This window comes from Monomorium pharaonis, chromosome 9 (genome assembly GCF_013373865.1).
Source record: "Monomorium pharaonis isolate MP-MQ-018 chromosome 9, ASM1337386v2, whole genome shotgun sequence".
NCBI lineage: Eukaryota > Metazoa > Arthropoda > Insecta > Hymenoptera > Formicidae > Monomorium > Monomorium pharaonis.
In genome coordinates, this window is record NC_050475.1 from 16,931,742 (window position 1) to 16,947,622 (window position 15,881).

Genomic DNA, 15,881 nt, shown 5'->3' on the forward strand with positions numbered 1-15,881 from the left:
TTTAACTTTATATATTTTGAAATATATACAGCCAAATAAAATATATTAAAAAAAACACTAAAATGTATATATATTTGTGTAACAATATGCTCGGATTTAAGAAGAATGAAAAAGTAAATATAATTCAACGTTAAAATATACCTTGGAAATATTTTATAATGCTTAAAAGGAAAAATGCCTTATAACAAATGTCGGCTCTTGTATTAATTTGTATTGGCACATTAGCGCTACTGCATAACAGTGGACTAAATGGCTACTATAAGTAATCACTAGAATTTCTCGCTGCATAATGAAGTATATTATTAGTAACTATAATACTTACAAGAGTCATATACTGTTTTCTCTTTGTATTCTATTTATACTAGTTTGTGTATGCAAATAAGGGCGTAAATAAATGCGCAAATAAACGCAAAAAAATGTAAAGTATGCTCATTAATATAAAACTTGTCTTATTAGAAGTTTAACAAAAATGATAAAAATCATGCAATCTAATACATTTTGTTTAAAAATCACATTTATATCCATTAGCTGACTTTATTATGAAATAATCATTGTTACAATTATGTAAATTCATGCAAAACAGTGAGATTTTTCCATCCATTTTAATACATTAAAAGAAAATTAGTAATAATTTCATCTTTATATATATATATATATAACAAAATGTGCATGTGTCACTTTTTTCATATATCTTTCTCATAAATTTGAACCGATTATTTATTTTTTTATAAAATTGTACAAATATTTAATAAATAATGAAATTAAACATATACTGTTTTTATAAGTTTAAAATTAATTTATAGATAAATTTACAAAATAAATGTATTTTAAATTAAATTCTATAAAATAGTATAAATTAAATTATATATAGAGAATTATTTGTATACTATGATATAATGATTCGCATAACCATAAATCATGCGTGGCAATGTTAAATCGTTGTCAAGTCGAAGACTTTTATAAACGTGACTCAATGATTTGCTCTCTACGCGTGAGACAATAATTAAATCATACATTTTTACAAAAATCCAAATGCAAAATAACTTGGTTTATTACAATATCATTTGCGTTTTATGCACTAGATAAATCCACCTGTTACGTTGACATGATAATTGCTTTGAAGTCTTATTGCGTCTACGAAGGAATAGAATCACAACATTTAATTAAATTCGCTGATCAATACCCAAGAGGTGCAGTGAACCGTGTTTCGCGAAGAATCCGCTTAAGCAATACATTCCTCGTCGGCATGCAAATTATAAAGCCGTTAGTTAAGAGTAATAGATATGCCGTAAATAGTCTTATCGGCTTAAAAGGTCGCACGAGAGAAAGCGTTTCGTTTATATTCAACTTTCTTATTGCAGTAGCTATTGTACGTTGACATTGATTATTACCAAGCTATATCATGAGTCTCTTGAAAATTCAATGACATTAAAATTAGATAAAATATAGACTTCCTAAAACATATAAATATAGATATATTATAACTTTTCTAATTATTATTTAGATTTCTATTAATATATATAATTATCAATAAACAATTTAATCGACAAAAAGTTTTTATTTTAATAACATGTTTTCTAGAAATATATTCTTTTCATAAAGAATCTAAAGAATCCTTTTTATTTTTGTTGTTGAATTTTTCTGGTGTAATAAATTTTCAAAAATTTATTTTGAAATATATAATGATATAATAATAATAATAATAATAATAATAATAATAATAATAATAATAATAATAATAATAATTGTGTTTTTATGGTACTATAATTAAAACATATATTATTAAAATTACTAAAAATTTAACGTTATATTATTCAACATAATATATTACACAAATCACAGCATTAGTTTTACTTTAAACACTTGTTTTCTTATTGCTAAAGTTGATTTTACATTGAAATTTCAAGTGCAATTTAATATTTTTGTAAAATATAGAATAAATATTTTCTCTCTAAAATTCTGCAGGATGCCAGATTGAAACCAGTTTACATGTATATCATTATTTATTATTTATTATTTTTTATTAATCGCATTATCGGTAAAGTCAATGACTCTGGCAATCACGTAGCTAAAAATGTTTGAAGATTGTAAAATGTTTATTCTTTCCTTTATTAAAGAATATTCACACTTAGATAGGTTCACACTTAATTCGATAAAGAGTGACATATCATAATGACATACAATAAATGTCAACGTGTCATTGATTCTGTTATATTTAATTTTACGAACTATCACATAATTTATATTCTATAATAATTTGTTATCAACGTTTATTCTTGTCTATTTTACATCTTTATAACATAATAATAATACTCGTTTTAGTAATTTAAAATATAGAATTTTAGATATATATATATATATATATATATATATATATATATACATATAAATAAATTATTTTACAAAATACATAATAATATGTTTGTTAAATTTACAACTTATACCCGTTTCCACCAACGTGGTTTAAAATTTGAACCGAGTTTAAACTACGATTAATAATATTTTGCGTTCCATTAATTTTTTAATAAAAGTTTAATCGATTGAACGGTGTTTATTGTAAACGCCAATTTTTGGCCGGTTAAAGTTTGAACAGCGTTTAAGCAGAATTTTGCAAAACGTCAGTATACTATTGAAGGTTAACGGACATTAGATGTCTAATTAACTTTTTTTAAAGTTGGATAATAACTAAGTTAAAAAGTTAATTAAGTTAAATAATAAAGTTTGATAATTATAAATAATTTAATTTTTAACTCTTTAATAGTTATTTTTAAAACACATGAACTTTATTAACTTTCTTCTAAGTTAAAAATTTATCTACATTTGTACCTAATATAATTTTTCTTCAAAATAATCATAAAAATTTTGAATTACTTATATTTTATATTACAAGTATAAAACTTAATTGTATTAAAGCTTATATCCGTTTACTGAGTTTGTACAGTAAAAAGAAATTTACCTATATAAAACTTTAAATAAGTTTCTTTTGTTCATGTAACTTTTATTGTAATAACTATAAATAAAATATAAATAAAATTAATTTTTTAATTTATTTATAAAAAAATAATTTTTTTTTATTTACAAAATGTACCATTAAAATATTAACTCTCCATTTCTTTACTTAATATTGCAGAGCATTACAAATGTGATGAAAGACGCCTCGTATATAACTAGGTGGGGCCTCAACACGCTGATTCGTCAGACAGATACTAAACCCCTAGTTCTCATGACCGCACATGAATTCATGTTTGGCTACCAATCGACTCTTGTTACCCTTGGTAATCATCTAATGCCATCCTGGATCAAGTTCGATAAATTAGGATTAATCGATAGAGTAAGGAAAAAACCTGGATTTTTTAAATATGAAATATAATAATAATTATTACACACAAAACACCCACACACCCACACACACACACACACACACACACACACACACACACACACACACACACACACACACACACAAAGTAAGTATTTGTAATAATATTTTTTAGCTTTTTACCTAACATAATTTTTCCTTAAAATAATCATTCTTAAAAATAATCAAAAATATCTTTCAAATTTCATACATTTTTTATAGTCTAATAAAATGTAAATTTTGCCTAGAATGCAGGCTCCACAATAATAAAAACTTAGCATTTTCTACACTTCGCAGATGTATGATTTCGACGGAGATTTCGAGACGATTTACACGGGAGAGACCGATATCCGAATGACAGGCCTGATTGATACGTATAATGGGGACGTGAACCTACCGCAATGGGAAGGTAAATGCGCGAATGTGCATGGTGCGAGCGACGGCGTGAAGTTTCCAAGCTACCTCGAGCCTAACGACACGATTCTCTTCTTTCGTAAGAGTCTCTGCCGAAGCGAACGACTGGTAATTTTCCTTATTGCAATCACAACAAAATTTAAACAGTTCAGCCGCCAAGAATCTTCTGCCGAGTCATGATATATTCATATGTAATATTATTTTTCCCATTATTGACTTTCTTCCCTATAAGTACAGAACGCTCGTAAATTTTTCTTATGCAAGTGACGGATCTATCTCTTGAGCAACTTGGCAATCTTTCTTCAGAGAAGACTTCTCCTTTTGTATCTTTCGTTTTTGCTACATCGTAACTTACGAGTGAAAATTGCTTTCATAGCTAATCTCTAAATTAAAAATCTATTAAAATATACTTAATTAAAATAAAACCTTTTATTATTAAATACTTATAAGCTTACATATAAGCTATTGACATACATCTCAATATCTTTATTATTTAAAAATTGGATTTATTTATAATATAATATATAAATTTTAACAATTTTCAAATGCAGTTAATGATATAATATTAGAAATTCATATTATTATAAAGCTAAAATATTAAAAATATTAGTAATCTCACTTTTTATATTTAAAAAATGTAGAAATTTTAAAATCTTTATTTATCTCGTAAACTGACTTAGATGCAAACTATAAGTTTACTAATTAAATATATTACGTACCAAAATATTTTTAAAAATATAGATTTTTTCTTATGTTTGAATTATTCTATTTTAACTCCGAAACGTGTGTCTCCGATTATAATTATTTATAAATAAAAATAAAAAGTCACGCGTCAACTTACAAATTAAGAAATCCTTTTATAATCCTTTAATAATATTTTCTTCAAAGGTAAAAGTTGGAGAAAAGGTGGTACAGGGCCTGGACACGTACCATTACACTTTCATGGAAAATGAGTTGGATAACGGAGAGGTAAATCCGGAAAATAAATGCTTCTGTCGTAAAGGACATTGTCTGAAGCCTGGCTTAATTGACGTGACCGATTGTTACTACGGTAAGATATCAGTACGATAGTTAGTTTTAATAAATTATTCTATATAAATCAAAGATGATAATAATAATTATAGAACCATTAATATAATTCGTATTGCAAATTAAAGTCGGATGCACATACAACACACACAAAATTTTCTTACAACTTTATCTGTTATAAAAAAATACTCGGCAACGAAATGATTGAAATACTTAAATAAATTATATAAAAACAGAAGAAGATAAAAATATATACATATTTAATTATTTAATAATTGTAATATATTATATTATTATCATATTCTTTAATATACATTATTATCCATCTTTGGCTCTCATATGAATTACTAAATACCTGAATTTATTTCGCTGCTGAGTATTTTTTATAAAAGATAAGCTTATAAAAGAATTTTGATCTGCATTACAAAATCGATGATTCTCACGTCACTTTATTGGTTACGGCTATCCGACTTGTCTCCGTTAAAGTAGCGTTGCGAGATTCCAATTGCTTTGGTCACGTTGTGTAATAAAAATCAGCAATTTCGATTCGAGACGTGAGCGAAAGATAAAAAAGGAAAAAAGCAGTTGCGCCTAAACGGTACGCTAGGTGATTGGAGATAATTTACGTTTAAAATCATTTGCTTCGCGGCAAACAAATCAAGAAGACTCGTCTATGGGATTAATGCAATGCAATGATTTCCATCTTATGCATCTGCGTTGATAAAACGCAACAAACGATCGAGTCGCGTATGCGTTCACGATAATATAATTATGTTACGTCGATTGCGTAATAAAGACAGAAATTATTTCCACTAAGTAATAAGCGACACGAAACATTTAAGAAGGATCAAGAATTTGTATATATTAACGTCAGAGATATTTCGCATCTCATAATCCAACGGTTTGCGGACAAATTCTCGTATACAAATTATCTGTCAAGCGGAACAAAATTACATTATAAGATTTTCTGTATTTTATATAGGATTTCCCATCGCCCTGTCGTACCCACACTTCTACAAGAGCGATCCATCGCTATTAGAAGCCATCGAAGGGCTGAAACCTACGAAGGAGCAGCACGAGTCCTATTTCTATATTCAGCCAAAGTCTGGACTACCCGTGACTTTGGCATCCCGATTCCAAATTAACATGGCTCTCCAGACTATCGGACACATGGCCAGGGTGGAAAAGTTCTCCGAACTAACGCTTCCATTATTGTGGTTCGAAATCGTAAGTACAACAAATATCGATGCAATCAGTGCAAAATTTAATTGACAATGTTTCTCCAAAATTGTGTTCTAAAAAAGCATAATCAAAGGAATAATTTTTAATTACTTTTGTATCACACATGGATTATGTACACTGATTTACAGTAGCGATATACTCTTATTGAAAAAAATATATGTTTAATCGAATAATCCAATGTTAGAATAACAAACGGATATATCCGATGAAAGTTATACATTTGATGAGAAATCGGACGTGTACGTCCATTTTTCATCAGATAATTATAATCAAATAACACATTTATTGATAAAGTTGTATTGGTAACAAAATTAACAATCAGATGCACTATTTAATTGGCAAATCTGTTGGAAATTTTTCTCAGTAAATGTTACAGTAACAAACGGAAATCGAGTCGGACATGTCTATTTTTTATTGGATAATTATGATCGGATAACATAATTACCGGTAAAGTTTTATCGGTAACAAAATTAACCATCAAATGTACTATTTAATTAGTAAATCCGTGGGAAATTTTTCTTCGAAGACATGATAGACGTATCCGATCTGATTTCTCATCGGATGTATCTTTCTTTGGATATATCCGTTTGTTACTATAACATTAGATTTTTTGATTCAATGTCAACGGATATCTTTCTTAGTATATGTAAAGCAATAAAATACATCCTTTTCTTCTCAGGGAATGTACGAGCTACCAATGAATATGTATCTTCGTTTTTGGTTTTATCTGAACTTCTTACCGGTGTTTGAGGAAATAATGAAGTATGTGCTGTTTCTTTCCGGAGCGGGATTACTTGTCTGGAGTGTCGTGAGAATACTGTCTTACCAGACGAAGAAATCGTCATCGGAATGGGTGGAAATGGAAAGGAAAAAGCGAAAAACACAGACCAACAAGCAAAACGACCCAAAGGCGAAAGATACAGATGTATATAATACACTTTTGACTCCCGACGGTCCGAATCCAACGTTAATGGTGTAATTATAGTGATCGAGCTGTGAACAGGCAAGATGTTACTTCTTCAATAGCATTTTGATTAGTTTCTGATTATTCTTATTAATTGCTATTGGCAAAACTATCCAAGTATAGTAAATTATATAATTTGCTATATTACTCTCATATTTTGTATATCTTACTAGATATGCAATCGTTAAAGTGATATCCAGAGTCATAGCCGGTTTGATCGATTTCGATTAAATCAATTCATGAACGCTTCCTATTTTTATACTTTTAATATATCTGATATATCTTTTAACATAGAATATTAATAATCAATATATAGAAAGGCAATCAAAATTTCTCTCTAATTATCTTCCGATAGTTGCGTATAGGAGTTTTTAGTAAACATTGTTGATCATTTTTGTCAAAATTATTTAACTTTTAGCGTAAATTCAGAGGCATGCAATGTGTATGTTTTAATAGCAATGTTATTTATTTATATATGTTCTAATATTCAAAGTTACTTTTTTACTCATAACATAGCTTATTATAAGATTTAGGATATATTAAATTTATATGTAAGGTTGGACAAATTGAATATTTATTAAAATTAATGATTCATAAAGTTGCGTTAAAATTAAAAGTTAATTTAAAAAACATTGTTTATGTCAAATTAGAATGTCATAATTTTTCTTATTAGATTAAACAACAAAATAATTTTATGGATCGTTAATATTTTATTTGTAAATTAAATTAATATGAAATAATCAAGAAATCTTTTCTGAGAAATGCACTTTTTTCAAATTTTTGTTCTTTTACGTAGGTAAATTTTTAACTTAGACGAAATTAAGTTTACGCATTTTACCAATAACTAGTTAGAGTTAAAAAATAATGTTCAAAATTAATTACATAATATTAAAAATTAACTTTTTTAAGCATTAACTTTATTTAGTTTTTAACTTTTTAACTAGTTATTTACCCTTAGTAATTGTATAATTCTAAATTATACAATTACTAATTTATATTACCGTAATATTTTATTTATTACGGAAATTATAGGAATTTCATAGAAAATTTATTTTTCTTAATTTTCTCTTCAAAAAAATTCAATGTATCATAATAATTCAGAAAAAAATGTAATACCAAAACAGTGATCAAGTCAGCTATATTGGACTTATATACAAAAATTATAAATAATTGACAAAAAAGACGTTATTTACACTATATTCACAAAAATGTATCAATATAATCATAAAAATTCACAAAATTAAATAATAGACTAAAAAAAGGAAGAAATACAACATTGAAGTTATTTTATTTTTGTATTTCTATGCTGAATCGTATAATTCCAATTACATCGTTATTTTTTATTAAGTCGAATTAGTTTAATATACACATTTGAAATAATAGCAGGATCTGATTCTTTTCTATTTCTTTTTTTCTTTATTTTATGTAAAAGTACCATTTATATTAAATTTCTAAATAAAATAAGATCGTTAAATAGAGTTGGAAAAATAAAATGAATAAACTTTTGAAGAAATTTTCTGAACAAACTTTTTACAAGTAGTACTTTCTCATTGATAGGTAAATTTTAATAACTGTACGTCAAAAAATATAATATGCTAATAATCATGTCTGTAATCATTTTGCTTTGTTCTCTTACTTTAGAACAGTATTTTCTTAAATATGATATAATAGAGGAATCTATGATAATATAGATATAGGCCTGTATATTTAGAACTTATAAAGATGTTAGCACGGTTTTTTGTCATTCTATCTTTATTCATTTATCAGATATAAAATAAGGACAGAACAACATAATGTAGAAAAATACTGTGCCAACATGGAAATCTATTGATACACGATATTCATCACAAAGCTCAAATCTAAATAAATATTAAACTGACGATCGCTCAATTTTTAGATAACGTATGTTTAGAATTAGAAATAATTTAATAAAGTTGACAAAAAGAAATTTGCATTAAAAAAAATCATATCAATCAGTTTTAACTCCTTAGACGAAATCGAATAAGATTGATCTTTTTTTTAATGCATATATGTATTGTACTGTGCATATATGTATCAAACCATAAATATCTATAATTTATTTAATATTACCACTTGGAATTAACTTACTTTTATATTTCATTTTTTTCTTATTTTAGAAAGAAAGCTTTATTTGCAATTTCTCTGATAACAGCTGGAAAAATTCCGAAATCTCATAAAGATATTCCAAGTGATAATATTAGTAGCAGTATAAGCAAACTACTCCGTACGTTTAGAGATCTCAGAAATACATGGCTCACGTGTCACATGGACTGTCCTCTCTATAAGCAACAATCCAAAATTCCATAACGCGATCTTATGGCAAGAATATATAAAAAGATTTAAACTGACTTAGATGTCATGCAATAGATTATTCAACTTTATTATTTTGTCCGATATAAATTATCTTATACGTTAGTCCTAATCATTTTGATAACAGGCTGCACAAAATTATTTATTCATTGCCTAAGATCGAAGTGGGAATATTTATTTCTACAATATGATATAATTAGTGGCTCTTGCTAAATGTAGTGTAACGTTTTTACCTCATTGTAAATATGTAAATAATGAATTAAGTATGTAACATCAAGATATATCTACTGACAATTGCGTATCTTTAATACTAAAAATAAATAAAATCATATTTATCTTTATCACTAATAAACAATGAATATTTTTTATGAGAATTAAGAAAATTATGCACTATAAAGTAGCAAATTATTTAGCATATATATAGATTGTAAGTAAATATAAATATATACATAATAATTCTTTGCGAGATTTTTTCCCGGAATATTCTTGCCTTACTTATTATAAATATTAGAAATATTTATTTAATATTAAATTTGTATCTCTAATATTTGTTTGCTCAGTTATGTTTAATAAAATACTTAGAAATAAGAAAACATTTCGTAATGTAATTTATATACGGGTATACGATGTAAATGTCACAAAACGTCTTTTTTACATTTATAAAATAAAATGTAATAATATGATTAAAAATGTGATATTATAAATTTTTTTTAAATTAGATATGTGATAATAATTAAGCTAATAATAACTATGGTAATAAAAAAATATTTATTAATATTCTACGAAATTTGTTTCTCTTCAATAATATTATTTGCACTTTATGAATAAAAAGTTTTAATTACAACAAATCATGATTCAATAAAAAAATCCCAAGGAAATTATATTGACTAACTTTATGGAAAGATATAATTTCACATACATAATAAAAATATAAGAATTTTAATAAATACAAAAATTTGTAGATACATGTAGAGTAATTTGTTCATAACTAAATTGATTACAAATAGCATGTCATCATATTGTTTATTGAACAAAAAGTATAAGCATATTAAATGTGAAATAAATACTCTTTTAAGATTGACTCATAAAATTTACAACATAGTCGTGTATGCCTTCTTTATCTGAAATTAGAGATAATATTTATTAATTGCAAAAAACGTTCTAAAATACAAAACATTCCATAAAATTATATTACAAATTTTGTAATTTAAACGTACCAAATATTTTCTTTTGTAGCATATTGTAATGCAGTTCTCTGCAAGTTTTTGAAAAAGTTGCTCTATCCGGAAGACGTTCTGACGGGTAATATTTCATTAAATATGACTTCAAAATTTCTGCTGTTTTAAATTGCGTCGCTTTATCTGCAGGTACTTTTATTTTATTCCTATCATTATTTGTGTGATGTTTTAAACGAGCCAAATGTGAAATTTGTTCTTTCTTTTTTAATTCCACTTTAGTTTCAACATTAGCACTTTTCAAGCATTTTCCTGTGTTATCTTCTGTTATTCTCGATGAATCTACATTTTTGACATTAATATTGATTATATCTGTACACTTCATATTAGTATTTATTTTGGTTTTATTATCTAAAATCGTTTCTTCAATATTTTTATCAGATACACTGTCGTTAATTTTATCATTATATTCGTTATGTATAATTTTTTTTTTCTTAACAGTTTTTATATCATCCTCGTGACATTCAATGAATTCATTGCCTCTTTTGCTTTTACTTCTATCTTTAGTTTCATTTTTAATTTTAACAGAATCAACAATATTATCTACTTTTAATTCTGCTTCAAAAGAAACATCCCTTGTTTCATCTATATTTTTCTTCGATGATGACTGTGCTGAAGCTAAAATCTGCTCGTAAACTGTTTTAACTGTTCTTTTCACATTTTTATCTGTTTTGCTTCTGCGAATTTTTGTTTTAGAGGAACTTGTACTAGATTTAACCACAATGCTCTCATGAATTTTTCGCGCACAAACAAAACCACCCATTTGTATCTGCAATTTATCATTTTTATGTATACTTTTTTGTGCATTATTATTAAATGATAATTCTTTAGATTTGGCCTTTTTATTTCTATCTGATGTAGATACACATCTTTTTTCATTTATAATTTCCGATGCAGTTTTGAAACCGGAAAGGAAAGTCTTATAACTGTTTGATGGACAAGCATTTCCGGTAAATCCTGTTTTGACCGTATCTGTTACTTGTTCATCATTGGATATATTAGTACTATTAGAATTATTAAATTTGGAATTATGAAATTCAGTCCCAGTATAATCACGTATTGCTTCGCACATAGTATTATTACTTGTACATTTTCGTATCGACGAAATCTATATAAATAAAGCAAACAAAATAAAAAATAATCATATTTAAAACAATAATGATAAATATCTTATTGATTTTGTATGGTACAATGTTACATATTTATAAGCGAATTTTATTCTAAAATAATTTATATATTTATTAAAATCATTCAAGTTTCTTTCATCTATATATTATCCATGTATAAAAATTTTATAAAAAAGAGGTGTGCACATATATATATATGCTATACAGATATTTATAAGAATATTACATACCAATTTAGACATATCAAATTTGTACTTATTTGGTACTTTAGAATTGGAAAATATTTTGTATTCTATACTAATAGCCATATCATGTGTATTTGCCTCCTCAAATTGTTCGTTAATTTCTGCACGTAAATGTTGATAATTTTCGAGTAATGCTGTTTTCAACTCATTGTAAAAGTGTTCCCGTATCTTAAATAATGAGTATTGTGTAAAATGAGTTGTTAATATTTCATATAAAAAGATAATGTATAATATCTTACTTGAACAGTTAAACCCTTTATTTTTCTATCTGTACTACTGGCTGCATGAACATGAGCTATTTTCGAATCTTTCATGTTTTGTCGCCTTACCTACAGAAGAAAACAAATAAGAAAATAGAAACAATATAAAAAAAATTTACAAACTTACTTCATCTTCTCTAGATGTACCGCGCCGAAGTGCAAACTGCTCCATAATAAGTTCTTTTCTTTCTCGTTTTTCAGCCGCTATTATTTTCTCCCTTGATTCTTGTGGCTCACTGAACATATCCCTGTTATCATATAATTATAAATACTTATGAGCACTATTTCCTATGCAAAAATATATTTGTCGCAAATATAAATTGTTTAAATAATTTCTCACGTACATTTCATCATCACTATAGCTCATTTGCACTACACTGCCCATATTACTTCGTGATTTGTTAGATCTAGTCTGACACATTTCAAATTGAGTAATTCTTGTTTGTACTTCATCCTTATTCTTACAAACATCGCATCTATTTTTGCAAAGTGGTGGAGAATCTCCAAAATATTTAGAGAATACTGCGTGTCGACATCTAAATAATATATATAATACAAAAATAATTATTACTAATATTCTTAGAATACCAGGCAATTTTAAAGTATTCAAGGAGAACAAGATACCATTTCTAATTCTATTATCTTTTAATACATACATATTTTTATATTTTCAAAATTCTTAAGTACGCAACATTAAAAACTAGAAATTCCACAATAATTACTTAATTATTATATTGTAAAAGAATCTTAAAAGAGAACAGATATCGTACTTTGCCTCTAAACAGTATGCAACGCTCTTTTCAAAATTCTGCCATTTAATTTTCACAAGTTCCGAGTTCTTACGAGTAATTTCCTCTTTGATAAGAAATGAAATAGGTCCATATTCCTCATTGCTAAAATAAATCCTACAAAATGCCGGATTGCCATCTCTGCCAGCTCTTCCTGACTCTTGATAATACGCCGCAATATTCTGAGGTACTGTCCAATGAACCACAAATCTACATATTCATATAATAAACATATTTTTAATTTTCTTAGAGTGTAACATTGATTTCCAAAAATGTCAGAGCTACCTAACGGATCCTTTGTCAACACCCATCCCAAAACTACATGTTGCCGCGATGACAGGTATTTCACCTATCGTCCATTTATTTTGTACTTCGTTACGTTCTTGAGTTTTTAAGCCTATTTAAGTATTAAAATAAAATAGAATCATTTTTACGCAATTTCGTATTAGTAGGCTATAAAAACTACATACTTCCATGATACGCAAGTGTAGTGATACCCGCAAGAGTCAATTTATGCGCGACAATTTCAGTCGCTTCTTTCTTTCTACAATAAATGATACCACAATTTCTTTTGTGCTAAAAAATATTAGGAAGAATCCATAGTATATTACTCTACGCAACTCAGAATATCATAAATAACAAAATAAAATTTTAAACTCACCATAGGAATAGAATTATCTGAGGGACCAAGTGCATCCAAAATAAAATTTTTTAAATGTACAAATGGCTTGTCCAGCATTTCTTGAAACCATACATCATAATATAAATTAGGACGAAATACCGGTTGTAAAAATATTGCTGCGTCTTTCATGTGTAAGCTTTGAAGAATATCGTCCTTTACCTGCAATAATATCAAACATATTATTATTATACGTTTTAGAATGTAACATAATCAACAAACTAAATATTAAAATGTTTTTAGATATCTTACCTGCTTTGCAGCAGTTGCAGTTAATGCAATCATAGGTATTTTGGGACACAATTTTTTAAATGTTCCCAATTGTCTATAAGTGGGCCTAAAATCGTGACCCCACTCACTTAAACAGTGAGCTTCATCAATAACGAAATAAGAGAGTGTTTTTTTCTTCTGCATTTGAGTTATAGTTTCCTGTAAATTAAACATTGTAATAAAAAAATAAAAAGATGCAAAATTAAAATCTTGTCATAGATTGAAACATAGAAACATATATTATCTTTTCAACTGCCTTTTAAAATAATTTAGATTTATTCCTTATCATGCAAACATGATACAATATAAAAACAGATAAGTATTTCTTTCAAGCTATGACTCCTCTAAAACAAAGTAATACCTGAAAATGATGTTGAGCTCCCATTTCAGGAGTAACGTATAATAATTTTATCTTTGGTGCATCTGACAGTAGATCTTTCATAATAGCATTCCTATCTTTGTTGGATGTGGTGGAATTCAAAGAGCAGGCATTAATTTTTTTACTCATCAAAAAGTCTATTTGGTTCTGTGAAAATTAAATCAATATTTATCAATATTAAAATTATCATAAATAAGTTTTAAAAACTTTCTATCTTGTTTTTTTTAACAAAGGAGATATATATTGGAAAGACTGACATTGCATAGACAATATATACAAAAAAATACCTTCATTAGAGCTAAGAGTGGTGAGAAGACAATTGCAACTTTCTGCTCCTTCATTATCGCTGGTAATTGAAAACAAAGAGACTTCCCAGAACCCGTAGGCATACACACGAATACATCTTGCTTTCCTAGAATTGTCAACATCTTGTGAATAAGCTTTAACAAAACCGCTTGTTTATAAATATAAAAAAAACTGCATAGAGAAGAAAGTTATTGCAGCTGCTATAATATCCATTTCTATTAATACAGATTAACATTAATCTTGTTTTAATTAAATCTTTTCTAATTCTTAGAACTAGAAAATAATAAGTTATCCTTAAACCAAAACCAAAATTAATCTATGTTAATAGAAATGGATATAAGATCAATAAAAAGGATTAACTAAGTTTCGTAGAAACCTCTGTGAATATGTTAATAGAAATGGATATAAGATCAATAAAAAGGATTAACTAAGTTTCGTAGAAACCTCTGTGAATAGTGGTAGTGGCTTGCTTTTGAATGTCATTTTTGAAATCCTCGTAACCAAACTTCGACTTTAAGACACTTCGTAACATTCTCCCTTGTTGTCTTGCCCAAGGTAAACTTTATAATCTTGCACATCCGTTATTTTCACATCCTTCCGATCGATTTATATATTCAAGCACGACTAGCACGAGAAGATACAAATTGTTTAGTGAAACAGGTGCACCTTTTAAACACTTTTTTTTCTTTTGTGAGTTTAATGTGTCATCCGTTAATGAATATATGACTTGACTATTTCAAGGACTTCTTTATTTCTCAATGTTGTATTCTGTAATGCCTTCTGAATAACTGTATGTGCTCTATATTTTTCTTCTTATATTTTTCTTATTTCTTTAGCTTGGTTATCACTTCCTACTTTAACCTTTATTGCGCGCGTGTGGACTGCTGGGACTGCCTTACAGGCCCTTGCGCGCAGCCGCAGACTCCGCTTAATTTAAATTGTTAGGTTATGTTGAGATCGGTAGCTTAATAAAATTTGTAGCTCCGAAAATCTCTCTATGGCTGGTATTCATAGTTGAATCCATGTTGAATCTTATTTAAAGATCATCTAAGCAATGCTTAAAGCCTCGTCTACAGAAGTCGCAAACAGTCAGTTGCGACTTGCGATAGCCAATGAGCGCCTAGTTTCTAGTTAAAGCTCGACAATCATTAGCTGTCGCAAGTCGCAACTGGCTGCTTACGACTTCTGTAGACGAGGCTTAAAATGCTAATACGACTCTGTGATCGGCTGATGGCATATATCTTAAGACAGTAC

The 15,881-nt window shown here is 27.3% G+C and overlaps 2 protein-coding genes across 5 annotated transcripts in view; one reads left to right on the forward strand and one right to left on the reverse strand.

The window, feature by feature from the left end:
• The window catches only part of LOC105839383 (scavenger receptor class B member 1), a 45,957-nt gene extending 38,345 nt beyond the window's left edge, over positions 1-7,612 (forward strand). The window contains exons 5-9 of one of the 2 annotated variants that reach the window (XM_012685665.3): positions 3,131-3,331; positions 3,656-3,880; positions 4,661-4,823; positions 5,784-6,028; positions 6,723-7,612. In XM_012685665.3, coding sequence (XP_012541119.1) covers positions 3,131-3,331; positions 3,656-3,880; positions 4,661-4,823; positions 5,784-6,028; positions 6,723-7,022 — 1,134 coding nt within the window. In that variant the 3' untranslated portion in view covers positions 7,023-7,612. The remainder of the gene's footprint in view (positions 1-3,130; positions 3,332-3,655; positions 3,881-4,660; positions 4,824-5,783; positions 6,029-6,722) is intronic. The other variant, XM_012685664.3, reaches the window with a different exon arrangement.
• A 2,607-nt stretch (positions 7,613-10,219) lies between these two features.
• Positions 10,220-15,648, reverse strand: LOC105839378 (ATP-dependent DNA helicase Q5). 3 transcript variants are annotated; one of them, XM_028193445.2, is made up of 14 exons: positions 15,056-15,648; positions 14,609-14,733; positions 14,304-14,468; positions 13,925-14,101; positions 13,655-13,834; positions 13,464-13,569; positions 13,279-13,390; positions 12,976-13,203; positions 12,550-12,741; positions 12,333-12,453; positions 12,185-12,274; positions 11,931-12,113; positions 10,556-11,681; positions 10,220-10,459 (listed from the first exon to the last, which is right to left on the reverse strand). In XM_028193445.2, the coding sequence occupies exons 1-14, from the start codon at positions 15,108-15,110 to the stop codon at positions 10,410-10,412; spliced, it is 2,910 nt and encodes a 969-aa protein (XP_028049246.1). In that variant the 5' UTR covers positions 15,111-15,648; the 3' UTR covers positions 10,220-10,409. The 3 variants fall into 3 exon arrangements, with proteins under 3 accessions (XP_028049246.1, XP_012541108.1, XP_012541109.1); XM_012685654.3 differs by having other exon boundaries at positions 15,072-15,159; XM_012685655.3 differs by lacking the exon at positions 11,931-12,113 and having other exon boundaries at positions 15,072-15,645.
• Between the last annotated feature and the right edge of the window lie 233 nt (positions 15,649-15,881).

What these genes read in the sequence shown, in the direction of transcription:
- LOC105839378 (XM_012685654.3), bottom strand. Translation starts at nt 15,159, where the DNA reads ATGTTACGAAGTGTCTTAAAGTCGAAGTTTGGTTACGAGGATTTCAAA. An exon ending in AATTTGATATGTCTAAATTG is followed by an intron (nt 11,682 to 11,930) that starts GTATGTAATATT and finishes TTATTTATATAG; the next exon opens with ATTTCGTCGATACGAAAATG. An exon ending in GCTACAAAAGAAAATATTTG is followed by an intron (nt 10,460 to 10,555) that starts GTACGTTTAAAT and finishes CTCTAATTTCAG; the next exon opens with ATAAAGAAGGCATACACGAC.